Below are 15,965 nucleotides of genomic sequence, written 5' to 3' on the forward strand. Positions count from 1 at the left end.
TGTATAATTACTTGTGCAACCACAGAGATAACTACCAACTCTAGCTATGTTACTTTTCTCAGAAAGAAAATGTCTGTGGCCATAGAGAAATAAGATTTATTGTTTTCCTATGTGGTAATTTTTTCATGTGCTTTTCTCCCTGAAGCTATCAATAGTCACAAATAATTTAAAATTCTGTTTATTATATCTATGCTCAATTTACAACTGTTTAGTTCTCCATTTACAGTAATTCATGTAGTGATCATTTGAACTTACAACAGTACTGAAAAGAGTGACATGACCATTTCTCACACTTAAGATCATTGCAGCATCCCCATGGTCACATGATGAAATTCAGATACTTGGCAACTGGCTCATGTTTATGATGGTTGCAGTGACTTGGTGTCATGTGATCAGCTTTTGCGAGCTTCTGACAAGCAAAGTCAATAGGGAAGCCAGGTCCACTTAATAACCATGTTTACTACCTTAACTGCAGTGATTCACTTAACAGGTATAGCAAGAAAGGCTGTAAAATGGAGCAAAATCATTTAACATGTATCTTGCTTAGCAATGGAAAATTTAGGCTCAATTATGGTTGTAAGTCAAGGACCACCTGTATTTCATAATAGAATTAAGACAGAAATTCTATTACAAAATGCTATACATAATATGCTATACAGTGTATGCTATACAATAATGTAATAAGAATAGGTTAGCTTCCTAGAATGCATTTCTTCATTTTAGTTATAGAATGAGAACCTTGGCAAAATTACAATAATTTGTCATTTGGCTGCTATCATTTCATCCTTTATTAGCATGATCATCTACACAATTCTTAGATGCTCTCGGATCTCCATGCACTCTAAGCCGATAAATGCAAGTATACTTAGGATGGCCCCAGTTGTTTATCACTTTCAGCTTTATATATCTCGTCAATTCAGAAGATTCATTCTGAAAAAGAGAGAGATTTTTAATTCTGCCGTGGCTTAATTATTGTGATTAAATATAATTACAGGTAATATGTTTTTCTTGCGATACATTTGGTGTGCACAGAACACTAACATAAAACTAGCATATGTGTTCAATAGGAATAGTCCTATATTTACAACTTGCCTCAAGAACTCCCCTCCTTATTCTCCTCCCATATAATTGGAAGGAATATCAATCATGACTATTTTAAAAGATACTTGGTTTAATGCAGCTGATTTAACAAACTATTTAAAAAACCACTAGAATAAGTAAAATGCATATAGCACATAAAAAATAAAATTCATTTCTTAAGTTTTGTACTTTACATATACTTATTTTAAATTAACAGTTCCTGGTCTGAATTAAAACAGTATTTATATATATCAATTATTTCTATTATTCCTATGTAGCCCTCAACTTAAAACTGTCGCTTCGCAAGCATTCAAAATTAAAATGGACCCTCAAAAGGTACTTATGACCTAAGTCCCAGAGTTCCAACAGCTGACCCACCCCATGATCACATGACAGCATTTTGGGAACTCAGAAACTGGCCTGCATTTATAGCTGTTGCAGTTTTCTGCTGTCACATGATCTCAATTTACATTTTTACAGAACACTAACATGAAACATCTGATATCTGCCAAAACCAACTGTAGCAAACAATGGGTTCATCTGACTGTGGTTCTTAATACCCATGGTGTTTGCTTAACAACTGCTGCAAAAAAGGTTGTAAAAATTGGGTCAATCATGTGATAACCTGTTATATGATTACCTGTGATAGTGTAATAAAATAAAACATTAGAACCAAAACAATAATAATACAGAGAATGTGCACTTGTCCCCTGAATTTTCTCTGGAAATTTTTGCTTAGATTAGTTGTTTAGATTAAGACTATGAGTGTGGCTGCTGTTCTGACTTTAGGATAGAGCTATTCTATAATCCAGGAATTGCAAGAAAATAATATGTCGGAAAATCTTTTCCCCCAATCTCTCCAAATAGAGGACTTTCAACAAATGTTGAGGGATACTAATGATGGCATGATTCCATAAGGTGGTTGATCTGAAGCTTCCTAAGAACCAAGTCATATAGGCCTTTATGGGTAAAAACTAGCATTTTAAACTGAAGCCTATGGACAAACAATGTACCTCCATAACACAGGTGTTATGTGGCTATTCTCATCTGCCAATAAATAAGAATCTGTCAAAGTAAAGTTCTAATTTCTTCTTCTGCCCAGGCAAAAAAGAGGGAAATGCTCAAACCTGACATTTCACATAGACATCTTACTGTTCATTCATTTAGCACTAGATTAGGATTTAATGTCAAGAGGAATTAACCTATCCAGAGATTCCTTTTTCTTTTTTTTTAACCTTTTGGAAAATCATGATGATTATATAGCTATGCTAACTGCATAGAATACTATAATTGTCCCTTTGGTCAGCAGCAATGTTTATTAAAATTGTGTGGAAATTTCCCAACAACGTCTACATACTTTCAACTGGAATGTTTGAATTAAGAATCCTTCCATGTCATATGTAAACTGACCCAAAAAAGTTCCTTCTTCTTCTACTTCTTCTTTTAGTCCCTTTTGAAAGAAAGGATTTATTACCAACATTCATGACATCATACAGTATTCCATAACAGTAGAAGAGAAACAAAGATTTTATCTATTTTGGAATCAAATTTTATATAAGTATCAAGTCAAATTGTGGACATTTTAAAAATCATTAATATGAGATAATTCATGGATTACTGGCTATTTATTGATGACCCACCGATATCCTAATTAAAGAAGCAATTATTTATATGTACAATTATCATCAACTTAATACTCAGAAATATATATTAAAAATATTATATTTAGTTCACATATCTCAGAAACACACATAGTTTTGTTTAATCATTTTTATACTGAAAAATGCCATACAGGCTGAGTAATTATGCAGTGTCTTTGAAAGACTAATTTAGTCTGAAATGTACTAGTGTACAGTATACTATATGCATTTATGTATCCATACGTACAGAGATGTGTGCACACATACAAAGTACAGCATTTCTTCCATGACCATTGGCTTTTTCCATTATATTTATGAATTAGCTCTCTTAGAATACATAGCTTGATATTTGACTGTTATCAAATCATATAAATAAAGTGATAGCTTCTTCAATTTGTTTTGCCAATTTTATTTCAGAAAGTACTATAAGATTCACTCTAATTAATGAATTAAAGCAGTTTAGATTGTTAAATCCATCAAATTAAATTTGATTTTAATTTGTTCTCCTTCATTTAACCCATTATTAACTTTGTGTGTTAGGAAACCTCTTTTGTTTTTGTAGTTAGGTGGCAAGAAGTAATAGAACTAAGTTATTAGTATGCTACAAGCACTACATGCCAAAGTTTCCTAAGTGATTTCATATAAAGTTATACAGGATGAAGGAATTCAAGCTTTTAAAGGACTATACTTCAGCATGAGAGGATCAATTTCTATTCTATAGTACCTGAGGGCGGACAAAAAGCAATGGGTGAAAACTTAGAGGAAGACCCAACCTGGAATCTTCCACCCTATGATTCTATTATTGTGTCTATGATTGTCAAGATCTCTAAATATAAAATTTTGTGCAAAATGTGGTTTTGTATTGGTTGGATGGGTCAATTTACCATAATGTGGATTTGCGATTGCCATTTATAAAATATGAGCTATAGTTTAATATGTATATGAAGCTAATAAGTTGTGTCTAACCAACAACCATAGTTAAACAATCTGTATAATTATAGCAAGTGTTTAGTATTTTTTAGCTACTCAATTACAGTACTGGTGAAATCAAGATTGTTAATTTGAAAATTAACATATCTCTAAAATCATATATTTATTGGTTAGTTCATTAGTCTAGTGACATAATAAATAAATGTAAAATAAAATATGTGTACTATATTGGAATATAAAATTGGAACATTGGGATATAAAATATATTGGGATACATATAAAAGCATATTGGGATGTAAAAAATGTTCAGTGAAATGATCAACACAATCATCCTCTTTGTTCTGTACAGACATTTACATACTCGAAATCCGGCAGCCCGGATTGGCTAAAGCGCCACGGCCACCGGATTGGCTAAGTCACGCGGCACTGATTGTGCGTTTGGAATCGACCGCGATTGGCTGAGCCGATCGGCGGCGATTCAAAACGACCAGATTCCGCAGCACTTTCGGCAGAAAGTGCTTTTAAGCGCGTTCTTCCCCACTTTCCCCACTTGTGTTTTACCCTAATAAATGAGCTGAACCAAGTCACTGACTCGCGTCCTTTGTTCGTATGAGATATACGACACTGGCGGCGAAGGTGGGATTTTAAAACAAGTCCCACACCGCACGTGGCCCACGGAACCGCAGCCGGCAGCATGGCCAGCGGCAACGTGCCACCCGCTCCCTTCAACCAAGCTACGGAAGATTGGGAATCGTACATAGACCGATTCCTCATGTTCCTAGAGAGCAAGCAACCTCAAGGACGAACGGGCAGAGGAAAAGGGCCATCTTCCTCACACACTGCGGGCCCGCAGTGTTTAAAATGGCAAAAGCCCTCGCCAAGCCGCTCGACGTAAAGGCCATGGACTGGGCTGATCTCGAACCGCTGCTGAGGAGCCACTATGCACCCGCCGTGCCCACCCTCATCCGCCGGCACGAATTCTACCGCCGCGATCAGAAGCAAGGGGAGAGCGTCAGCAACTTTGTGGCCGACCTCAGAGACCTCGGGGGCCTGTGCGGGTTCACCGATCTCGATGAAGCCCTGCGGGACCGCGTCGTCCTCGGCCTCCGGGACCCCGTCCTGCAGAGCCGGATCACGGCAAAGGGCGACATCTCCTCGCCGACGCCCTTGCCGAAGCCACCACAGCAGAAGCGACCGGAAATCAGCGGCCCAATTGCGGCAAGCTGGCACCGCAGAGCGACCCGCCATGACCGGGCGACCGCAACCCCGAGAACCAGTCCGGATTCGACCATCGAGCAGCCGCCTCCACACATCATGGCGATCTCGAATCCCCTCCGACTCAGAAGATGACGAGGAGGACATCCACCGACTGCAGACGGGACGCGACCGGCGCGAACAACGGAACCGAAAATCAAAGTTCCAATGCGCCGGCTGCGGCAGGCGAACACCCGCGGTCGGAATGCCGGTTCTTTGATGCCATATGCCGGCATTGCGACAAGCGGGCCACATCGCCAAGGTCTGCTGTTTCAAACGGAACCACAGCCCCGCCACCAAGGCGGCAGCCCACGGAGGCGCGACAATACCAGACGCGACAACACCCCCAAGGAACCGCGACCGGGATAGCGAGAGCCGTTGGAGCCGGAAGCGAGGAGCCGCCGTTTCAACGAAAACCGCCAGCGCGAGGAAACGCACCAGACGGTCATCGTTGGCCATTCCTCCAACTGGGATGGCCGGAAGGTCCACGTGGAGGTCGCCATCGAAGACCGCCCCTGCAAAATGGAAGTCGACTCCGGATCTTACCTATCCATGGTCGCGTGGCGGGAAATTAAGCGGCTAGTACCCTCCATGAAACGGCACAAGCTGGAGAGCCAGAAGCTCATCCTCAAAGACTACCAGGGAATCGCATCCCGTGGTAGGGACCGGCACTTCAAGGTCACATTTAAAGGCGCACCGAAATACTACCCTAACCATCGTCGAACGAGACCGCCCCAGTCTCCTGGGACTTCAATGGTTCGCGCCGTTGGGACTAGAAGTGACCGGCACCAACCACGTCGCCGAGGCGGACTGGGAGGAGCAGCTCGTGCGCGAGTTCCAAGAGGTCTTCGACGGAAACCTAGGCAAGTACCGGGGCCCCCAATATCGTTCAGCCTTGACCCCACCATTGCCCCTATCCGCCTCAAACCCCGGCGAGTGCCTTTTGCCCTCCGCCCCAAAATCGATGAGCAACTAAATAAGCTCATCGAGCAGGAGTCCTCGAGCCAACGGACCATGCCCGATGGGAGACCCCTATAGTCACCCCGATAAAGCCAGATGGGTCGGTGAGAATCTGCGGGGACTATAAGGCCACCCTGAACCGTGCGCTACAACAAAGCGCCTACCCCGTCCCAGTAGTGCAACACCTTCTACACTCACTGGGGGGCAGGGTTTTCGCCAAACTCGACCTGGCCCAAGCCTATCAGCACACTGCCGGTCGACGAGGAAACCGCAGAAGCGCAGACTATAGTCACACACCGAGGGGCATTCCGCTGCAAGAGGCTCCAATTCGGAGTCAGTGTAGCCCCGGGGGTATTTCAAAGCCTAATGGAGAGGCTCCTCCGGGGCATAAAAGGGGTAGTACCCTATTTTGACGACGTGCTGGTAGCCGCGGCCGACCAGAAACAATTGGAGGGCCGCCTAAGGGAAGTACTGCAAAGATTCCAAAGTGCAGGACTAAAAGTTAAGAGGAGAAATGCCAACTGCGCACGGCACGGGCCGAATTCCTGGGGTACCTACTAGACCAGCACGGAATCCACCCCACCGAGGGCAAAATAAAAGCCGTCAAAGAAGCCCCGAAACCCAGAAACAAAACTGAGTTACAAGCATTCCTGGGGTTGATTAATTTCTACAATGTTTTCCTGCCCCAAAAGGCGACCGTGGCGGAACCGTTGCATAGGCTGCTCGACAAGGCAGCCACCTGGACGTGGGGGAGACGAGAAGAGGACGCTTTCAACAAAACCAAGGACCTTCTCACATCAGACGCTGTCCTCATCCAGTACAGCGAGACACTCCCCATCACGGTAATGTGCGACGCATCACCCTTCGGCGTAGGGCCGTCCTCAGCCACACCCTCGCCGACCGGAAAGAAGCACCCATCGCCTTTTTCTCAAGGACCCTTTCAAAACCCGAAAGAAACTACAGCCAATTGGACAAAGAGGCTCTAGCAATCGTCGCAGCCGTAAAGAAATTCCACGAATACCTTTACGGCAGGACCTTCTCCATAATCACGGACCACAAACCGCTGCTGGGAATACTGGCGGGAGACCGGGCCACCCCAGTCATACTCTCCCCAAGGATGACAAGGTGGTCCGAATTTCTTGCCGCCTACAATTACCGGCTAATCCACCGCCCCGGTAAGTCAATCCCGCACGCGGATGCCCTCAGCCGCACACCATTGCCCACCCTGAACGCTGACCCAGCACCCACCACATCCACCCTGAGCATCGAGACCTTACCCAACCTACCCGTGACCGCGTCAGACATTGCCCTAGCAACCAATAAAGACAAACGCCTGGCGCAGGTCCTAAGATGGGTGGGAAAAGGGTGGCCGGAGAAGGATGTGGACAACGAGTTCAAAGCTTACCGGAACCGACAAACTGAGCTATCAACGCAGAAAGGCTGTCTACTGTGGGGGGACAGAGTCATAGTCCCAGAAAAATTGCAAAAAGAAGTCCTGAGCATGCTGCACGAAGGGCACCCCGGCATCGTTAGGACAAAAGCCCTGGCCAGAAGTCACGCCTGGTGGCCAGGGATGGACAAGGAGATCAAAGCCTGGGTGGCCTCCTGCAAACAGTGCCAGGAATCAAGACCAAACCCCCCCGCTGCCCCGATCCTGGAATGGGAAACCCTCGGGGGCCATGGTCCCGGATCCACGAGATTTCGCGGACCAACCAGAGGACACACCTTCCTGGTAACCGTGAGACGCTTACTCCAACTGGCTGGAGGTAAGCAACATGAAGACAACTACCACAGACGCCGTCATCAGAGAACTCAGCAAGCTCTTCGCAACCCACGGCCTTCCCGATGTCATCGTGTCAGACAACGGCCCCAGTTCACCGCACTATCCTTCGAGAAATTCTTGGCAGAACGAGGATCCGACACGCATTAACGGCACCGGCGCACCGGCGGCGAACGGAAGGGGCGGAGAAAATGGTCCAATTCACAAAAAGACCATCCAAAAATCGAAACCGGGACATACAAGACAAAATAAACCGGATGCTACTAATTCAGCACATAACCCCGAACACTACGACGAACAAAAGCCCAGCGGAGCTACTAATGGGGAGGAAATTGCGATCACCGCTCGACCGCTTGCACCCCACATACAACCGGAAAGACCCCTGACTCCACCAGCAAACGCAGAACATTCGCACCGGGAGACAGGGTCTACGCAAAAACCTTACCGGGACCCCCTCTGGATACCGGCAACGATCACCCAAGCAACAGGCCCACACTCGCATTACCGCCTTCAAACTACCGACGGACGGCGTGGAAACGCCACATCGACCAATTGAGATCAAGAACCACTGCGGGAAATACAACCGACACGCAAACACCAGACACTGAAAGGAACCGGCAAAACACCAACCAAGAGGGGAGGGAAGCCCCAAAGAACAAAAAGAACAAACCCACCCAAAAAGAAACCAGCAGTACTCACCACCTGAAGAACCAGAGAGCGACCCACTCGAAGCCTCACCTGGAAGGAGCAGCCGAGCCTGCTCAACCGGCCCCGGAAGCCTGAGTGGGAGCAGCCAAGCCAGCTCAACCAGCCCGGAAAAGCCGAGCGGGAGCGGCGAAGCCAGCAGCTCGACCAACCCGGGAGACCAGGAGGGAGCGCGGCGAGAGGCCTGACTCACCCTTCCAGGCGGTTCCATCAACGAGGCGGAGAGCGACAGGAGTCCCACCCGAACCGGCCGACAGCCAGGAGACAACTGACCAGCGCAAGTCCAGTCGGAAAATACGGAGCCCGCCTACTTACGGGACTACGTCACGTGAGACCAAACCAAGAGGGAGGGGTGTTCTGTACAGACATTTACATACTCGAAATCCGGCAGCCCGGATTGGCTAAAGCGCACGGCCACCGGATTGGCTGAGTGCGCGGCACTGATTGGTCGTTTGGAATCGACCGCGGGCGATTCAAAACGACCCGATTTGCCGCAGCACTCGGCAGAAAGTGCTTTTAAGCCGCGTTTCTTCCCCACTTTCCCCACTTGTGTTTTACCCTAATAAATGAGCTGAACCAAGTCACTGACTCGCGTCCTTTGTTCGTATGAGATATACGACACTCTTGGTAGTTGATGCCAATCTGATCTAGAAAGGAATCTCTCAGTCTTAAAACAATAACCATCATAGAAATGCAAGTTGCAAGTTAACTTTTACTTTAATATAGTAAATAAGTTAGAACATGTTGCTTACATAAATAGCAAAATCTTTGGGAGCACTAGAGATCTCATCTGTGGGGGAGACTTTCTTAGATATATGTTGTATTGTAACTGCTGTTGGAATAATTTCCTTAGCTAGTCTGATAACAGTTTCAGCTTCACTTCCAGGAAAAGACCAGCAGTTTCCAAGGTGATAACTGGGCTTAAAGAGAACACAAAGAAAATTTGAAATAATTTAAGCATTCTACAGTATAAATTACATAACTCAATCAATTAAAGAGGATCTAATTATTCTTTTTGGTTTCTATAGTTTGAGATTCTGTTTAATTAATGAAGTTTATTATATGAGGTATCATATATTTTTGAATGTCACTTGGAACACTTTGAAATACTTCTACTAAAGAAAGAAAGCTTTAATAAATATTCAGGCAAATCAGAAACTTCCAAGAACTGAATCAAGACTCAGCTGTTCAAACTAATCAACTAGACTATGTGCCATATGTTAAATAAATAAACTAGAACCAAGCATAAACCAATCAAGACTTTGCACTCCAAAACTGGCAATCAGGAGGGGCCCAAAGAACCAATCAGAAAGCAGTTTGACTAAAAGCCAATCTGAATTCAAGACACTTGGCTATAAAGACTGGAGCCCAAATTGCAAAACAAAGAATAGCATTCTTCAGAGCCAGATTTAATATTCTCCCATCAGCACTCCTTCAGGGCAGGTATAAGAAAACACCAATAGCAGAATGAGTATGTATATGTGGTAAAGGAGAAGTTGAAGATATCTCACATGTTTTATTGTACTGTGAGTTATACAGAGTTTATAGGTCATTGTATATTCTCCCCTTACTAAAGAGATTGCCAGGGAGGGCAGACAATTTTTATGTAGACTTTCTCCTCCAGGATTCAAACCCAGCTATTACCCATGCAGTGGCAAAATTCTGTATTGCTGCAATGTCTACTAGAAAAAAATTGGTTACAGAATTATAGCTGTCAATTTGTGACAATTTTTGGAGTTAGAACAATCTTTGGGAAATGATATTTAAACACATACTTATTGGCTCTCCACTCATATAAATCAGGGAGTGCTCCTAACTGTTTGAGAACATGTATTTCCTTAACGGATGTTTTTATCCACTATTAATGTATTATAATGTGTCAGTATTTTTTTATATATATTGTAAATAGTGATGTCTATTGCTGGTCTAAGACCATTATAAAGTTATATTCTTCTATTCTGGAGCCCAAACAGTTGCCTTGGTTTGCATAATGTATCATTTTCCCTCTGAAGATTCTAGCCACAATTGCCTGTAAAATCTCAAGGAATCTGTTCTCCATCTTACAGTCACCGGAGCCTGAAGCCCAACATTGCCTCCCAAATACTTTATGTTTACTTATACCTGAAGAATTAAGTCTGGTGATTTCACAAACGGGAATATAATGAATGACTTCCAGGAATAGTTTCCACCAGGATAGTGGTAACTTCTAGTGGTTCTGGACTGAACAATACTGGCACCTAGAAACATTGTATTACAATTAAATATCTCATCATTTATCTATTTTAATGAAAAAATATATGGAAAAAAATCCAAGCATACGACTAATGCCATTTATCAGCAAAGAGAGTCCAGAAAATATAATCTGTTACACTTTATGTACAACAAACAAGTAGCAAATTCCTCTAATACATAATATTGGGGATGGGACAGTGGTGGGCTGCTACCAGTTCGGACTGGTTCTAGCAAATCAGGAGTTCTGGTGAGTAGTTGGCCCTGCCAATCCATCCTTTCTTGTCCTACATTTTCCTGTTTATTAGCTCAGTTGATTGGCACGGCACACAGCAGATTTCCATGCCTCATCTGCTTTAACTCACCAGCGCTGACATAGGTTAGTTTTTAAGCTTAACATGGGTGGTTTTGAATGCTGCATGCACACATGCTCACCAAACTGATTGTTAAACCAATTGGAGCCCACCAATGGGATGGGAACTGCATCTACTGTCATCAAATGAATAACAACAGATAATGTACCCTGGGGAATAAGCCATTTGCAATGTATATTTATATTTACCCAGATCACTAAAAGCCACATTAGGCTGATTTTCGTGTTATTGTTGCTTAGTTTATCATTGCAGAGATAAATCTACTAGCTGCTATATATTTTAAGTGCAATATCAGATGACAAATTATTAGCTGCATCTAAAATATATCTACTTTGGAATTTAATCTGGGTGAAATGCTATGGCTACCTAAAATAGAAAAAAACAAAAATGTTTAATGGGCTACAGTTCCCTTTTGTCTGTCATGTTTGAAGCTCCAGGATATTCCTAGAGCTTATTCTTTTAGGAGTAAGTCTATAAAAAGACAGTGGCTATGAATATTTTCTGATAAGCATTTAATAAGAAAAATTGAAACTTTCCTATCAATTTGCTACTATGTACGCTTGCACAATTTCATAGTGAATATCTTAGAACCTGCATATAAAAATGTATGCAAAAGTGCTTTTGAAGACTTTTCAGATATTGTAGGTGATATTGATACTAATAAACTGCATTTTTTTAAAAAAAGGTACAATAGTTACATGAAATACTTTGACATTTGTTTTACTTTAATAACTGAAATACACAGTTTAGTTTATATTAAATAAAGCTGTACTATATATGAATAGTAGGGATTTCCAAAATCTAGTTACATAGTTTGGAGAATAGAACTGCAAATACCTGTAGATTGGAGTGCATAATCTATCATCTGAACAATATCTTCATCCAACTTTTGTTCTAATTTTTTAAGAATTTTTTCAATATTCTGTCATGGATAAAAGATAAAATTAAAATTCATCCATTACTACATCTATAAGTTTGGAAAAATTTAGAAAAGGAGCCAGAAATGATAAAATAAATAAGAACCCAAACATTAATTGCAACTTTCCAGAAATGTTGCATCACGGTCATCACAAGTAATAAAAAATGCACACAAATACATAACAGGAAAGACCATGCATCATGCCTTCAGTCTGCTTGACTTCATTATGCTGTTGCCAGTTAACTAGGCTCAAAGTGGAAGACTAACTAAAAGAATATGAACAAGATTCCTAGCATGCCAGGATTTGATTTGGTGAATTTGGTTATATTGATTTGGCACAAATATTTCTATCAATAAAATCTTATGAAGATCTCTTACCCATTTTGTAATGCCTTTGCTTGCATATCCTTCTAGTATTTGACCAACTGTGTTATAGGCAATATTGTTCATAGTCAGTTTTAGATCTTGAAGTTGTATTTGCAGGTTTTGTTTCTGCTGCTTCAGAAATTGGATTTCAAGTGCCTTTGATTGTAAAATGTAATTAGCTTTCCTAGGGAAAATAATAAAGGGAAATGATACATAGTACTGTTCTTCATATTCTTTACTAAGTCTATAATAATTTCATTTCAGAAACTATGGAAATATAGTAATGACAATTCTGAAAATTTAGAAAACACATTTTACCTCTATATTGCATTGATATGATTGCATCATAAGAATGACGAATCTTGATCCGTGTCTTAACATAGTATTCATTTAAGTTGTTCATTGAACAACTTGGAATCCATTTACAGAGAAACAAACAAGTTGTGCTTTATTTCATGCTGTTTTTTCAATCCAACTATAGCCTCAGAAACACCCAGCTGTTTTACAGTTAAATAGGCAGATTAGAGCAGGCAACTTCAGCCAGTGGAAACAAGCCAATAATATACTGAAATCATCCATTAAGCAGTACCACAATGGCACTTGTCACACTGAGGAATAAGGCAGAAAGGGGGGAAATGATTTTCTAATAATCACCGCATTGGTATGAGGCTAATATGACCAATATGTCATTCTTGGTTACATTTTTACAACATTTTTACACTGCTGTTTCATAAGCAGAAGTAGAAATACTTGCAAATTATCAGCATAAAATAATTTTGATGTTTTCTTACTTTAAGGATCTCAGGTCTTTGATTCCACCCTATATATCAAGGAAAAAATAAATAATTCCAAATTAAAATATGCATATTGTTCATTTTAAATTGCAAGTACGGAGTATAATTGATGAGCTTCTCATACTCCTTGTTACATCAAAGCAATATCCTATGAACAAGCCTACTTAAATAACTTGGGAGCAATTACCACTATAGAATTGTTTATTATGGACAGAGCTGGACCAAATTGAATATATTAACATTTTAATTATGTGGGAGAGCATAAATGATAATTGGCGATGAATACATTCAATCCTTTACCAAGAGATGAATTTTAAAACTGAGTTCAGCTCATCAAATTTTGGCCACAGCATGGAACTGGTTCGCCATTGTCTTCTTATGGTTTTCCAGTTTAGCATACAGGCCAATATACCCTAGAAGCAATCCTTCCAAGTACTTAGGAGTTGATCTTCCTAATAACCAGGATCGGCTAATCACAAAGATGCTTTTTTCAAGAGGCAACTTTTGGGTTTTTCTTTGAAGACATTTCACATCTCGTCCAAGAAATTTTTTTAGCTTGGATGAGAAATGAAATGTTTTCTAAGAAAAACCTAGTTGCTTCTTGAAAAAGCACCTTTGGCACAACCATGACCTGGATGACTGAGTATCTCCAGACATTCAGGATAAGCTAATAATTTTATTTTCTGATACTCAAATTTTTAAGCAAGTGTTTGCATATTCTTACAATCCAAAATTATGGTTCACGCCAATGAAGACCAGATATAATTCCCTCCCAACACACTGAATGTTTTCAAAATTTCTCTAAAGAAATTCCCAAATGTTAATTGATCTAGCAATAAACATTTAACTTAATTTTTTAAATACGATTGATATGCCTACTTGTTCACCTTTAATATTCATCTGATTAAAAAAGAAGTCTGATAAAAATGTTCCTGACGTTAACTTCATAGCCTTTAAATAGATACAAAATCATAAAAATAGCAGCAACGTTAGTTTGAATATCATAATGTTGAAAGGCTGGAAAATGCCTTTCTTCTGAGGGCTCAGTTTTCCTGCTGGGAGGGCTCCAGTGCAAGGACACAGACAACTGCTTGGAAGCTGGTTTATTTTTCAGGAAGGCAAGAGATAGCAAGAAGTCTGCGTTCCTGGGGCTAGCCATCTTTGTATAATAAACCCCTGATTTTTATACCTTTTCTCCTTTTGTGTGTGTATGCTTGTGTTTGTATTTCTTAATGTTTTAAATCCTGTCAGGGGTTGTCTTCATTTCCGCCAGAGGGTAAACTCCGCGGGGTGGTTTGATTGGATTATCAGTTTTACCCTAATGTTTTCTTATATTTGTTTTGTGGCAATCCCCTGTCTGCTATGGAATTTATTTCGTGTCTTTTGTCTATTTGTTTTGCTGATTTGGCATGACCTGTTGTTTGTAAGGGATTTCTTTTTCTTGTTTCCCTAGCTTTCTTAATTACTTGGCTTTTGTCTAGGGGGCTTCTTTCAATACCTTTTATTAAATCTCTTTTCCTATGCAAGTTTGCTTTATGGCTGGCCGGATGTTCCCTTTGGGCTTTTCCTGCTTGGGTGTCACCACTGTCCTCATGAAGTTCCCTTTCCACAATAATATTAAGTAATGCACCCTAATGCCTCTAAGTCAGGAATGGCCAATTCTGGATTGGGGGCTGTGCTGGTTGAGCAGTGACACAAAGTGTGGGCACATATGATACAAGCAAACCCACAATTTTCTCCTTTCTTCCCAGGATGCTGGGGAGAGTGTTCTCCCTTGTTTATCTTCATCAAGGCTATCCTAATAATTGTTACATTTGCCTTTTGAAAAATAATAGGAAATGATAGTGATTTTTAGCATTTGTAGTACCCAGAGTTGGCAATGTGATTGGTAGGCCTCTGAGAGCTGGAAAAAATCAGCTGCTGAAGCCCACTGCCTGTGATCCAAACTAATAGTGAAAATACCGGACTATGTATGAAAGCAAATTGGGTGACCCTGGACCAGTCACTCTCTCTCAGTTCCAGGAACACAGCAATATCAAACCACTTTTAGGAACTACTGCCTAAGAATCTGCAAAATCTTCTTCAGGTAGCTGCTAGGAGTCAATCTTACTCAAAAGAAAAAGAAAAATGCATTGTGAGAATTGCAAATAATTCTTGTTATAGATAACTATAATGCATACAAAAGTGTACACATTTTGGATCTGCTGGTAAAAAGATTGCTGAATAATTATATCAATAATAGAAAATCACCTGGATGAGATCACAAATGGAGCAGTCTTTCCACCCATCTCCAGACAGCCAGGTTCCATCAAACAGTCCCAGGTAAGTAGCACCTATTAAAAATGTTTTTTAAACTTTCTATTTAAAATAGTTGATTTCAACTTTCCTCTGCAACAAATTAAGTTTTGTATCACATACCTATTTCAGCTGAAATCTAAAATGGGTAAATTATCTAATTTAAATTATTCATATTATTTTATCAATATTTTTAAATTTTTTTTTCCAGAAATGACCATTTATAATAAAGATTCCAAACAAAAAAGCCGAAGAGATGTTGCAGATTCAATTGCCTATGGTATAAGAATTAGTAATCTAAGGGCGTATGTTTTTCCCTGAAGTCTTGCCTTCAGAGAATAAAAAGTCCTGATATAACTGTCCAAGATTGGATCGGGTCACTCTCTCTCTGTCTCTCTCTCTCTCTCACACACACACACATACACACACACAGTTGGATCAGATCTCTCTGTTGCTCGCACTCGTCCTCTATCTTGCCCCCCCTCTATCTTCCCCCCCAAAAGCAGCAGTGACGGTGCTTAAGTTCCTGTTGAGCCAGGCACTTCTCACTTGACTGCTTTTCCTTTTTTTTCTCCCTGCTCCTCCTCCTCTTCCTTCAGAGAACAGCTGTTAATATCTTACCCTATTAATATATCTTCT

General features: G+C 41.2%; 1 protein-coding gene across 1 annotated transcript in view; it reads right to left on the reverse strand.

Annotated features, from left to right (window-relative positions):
* Window positions 1–769: 769 nt before the first annotated feature.
* SUN3 (Sad1 and UNC84 domain containing 3) overlaps window positions 770–15,965 on the reverse strand; it is a 29,270-nt gene continuing 14,074 nt past the window's right edge. The window contains exons 5-12 of the mRNA XM_026702323.2: window positions 15,282–15,364; window positions 13,029–13,057; window positions 12,250–12,421; window positions 11,790–11,874; window positions 10,471–10,586; window positions 9,102–9,269; window positions 2,438–2,530; window positions 770–930 (exon numbers count right to left, since the gene is read on the reverse strand). Coding sequence (XP_026558108.2) covers window positions 781–930; window positions 2,438–2,530; window positions 9,102–9,269; window positions 10,471–10,586; window positions 11,790–11,874; window positions 12,250–12,421; window positions 13,029–13,057; window positions 15,282–15,364 — 896 coding nt within the window. The 3' untranslated portion in view covers window positions 770–780. The remainder of the gene's footprint in view (window positions 931–2,437; window positions 2,531–9,101; window positions 9,270–10,470; window positions 10,587–11,789; window positions 11,875–12,249; window positions 12,422–13,028; window positions 13,058–15,281; window positions 15,365–15,965) is intronic.

This window comes from Pseudonaja textilis, chromosome Z (genome assembly GCF_049901715.1).
Source record: "Pseudonaja textilis isolate UNSWEBS1 chromosome Z, rPseTex1.2, whole genome shotgun sequence".
NCBI lineage: Eukaryota > Metazoa > Chordata > Lepidosauria > Squamata > Elapidae > Pseudonaja > Pseudonaja textilis.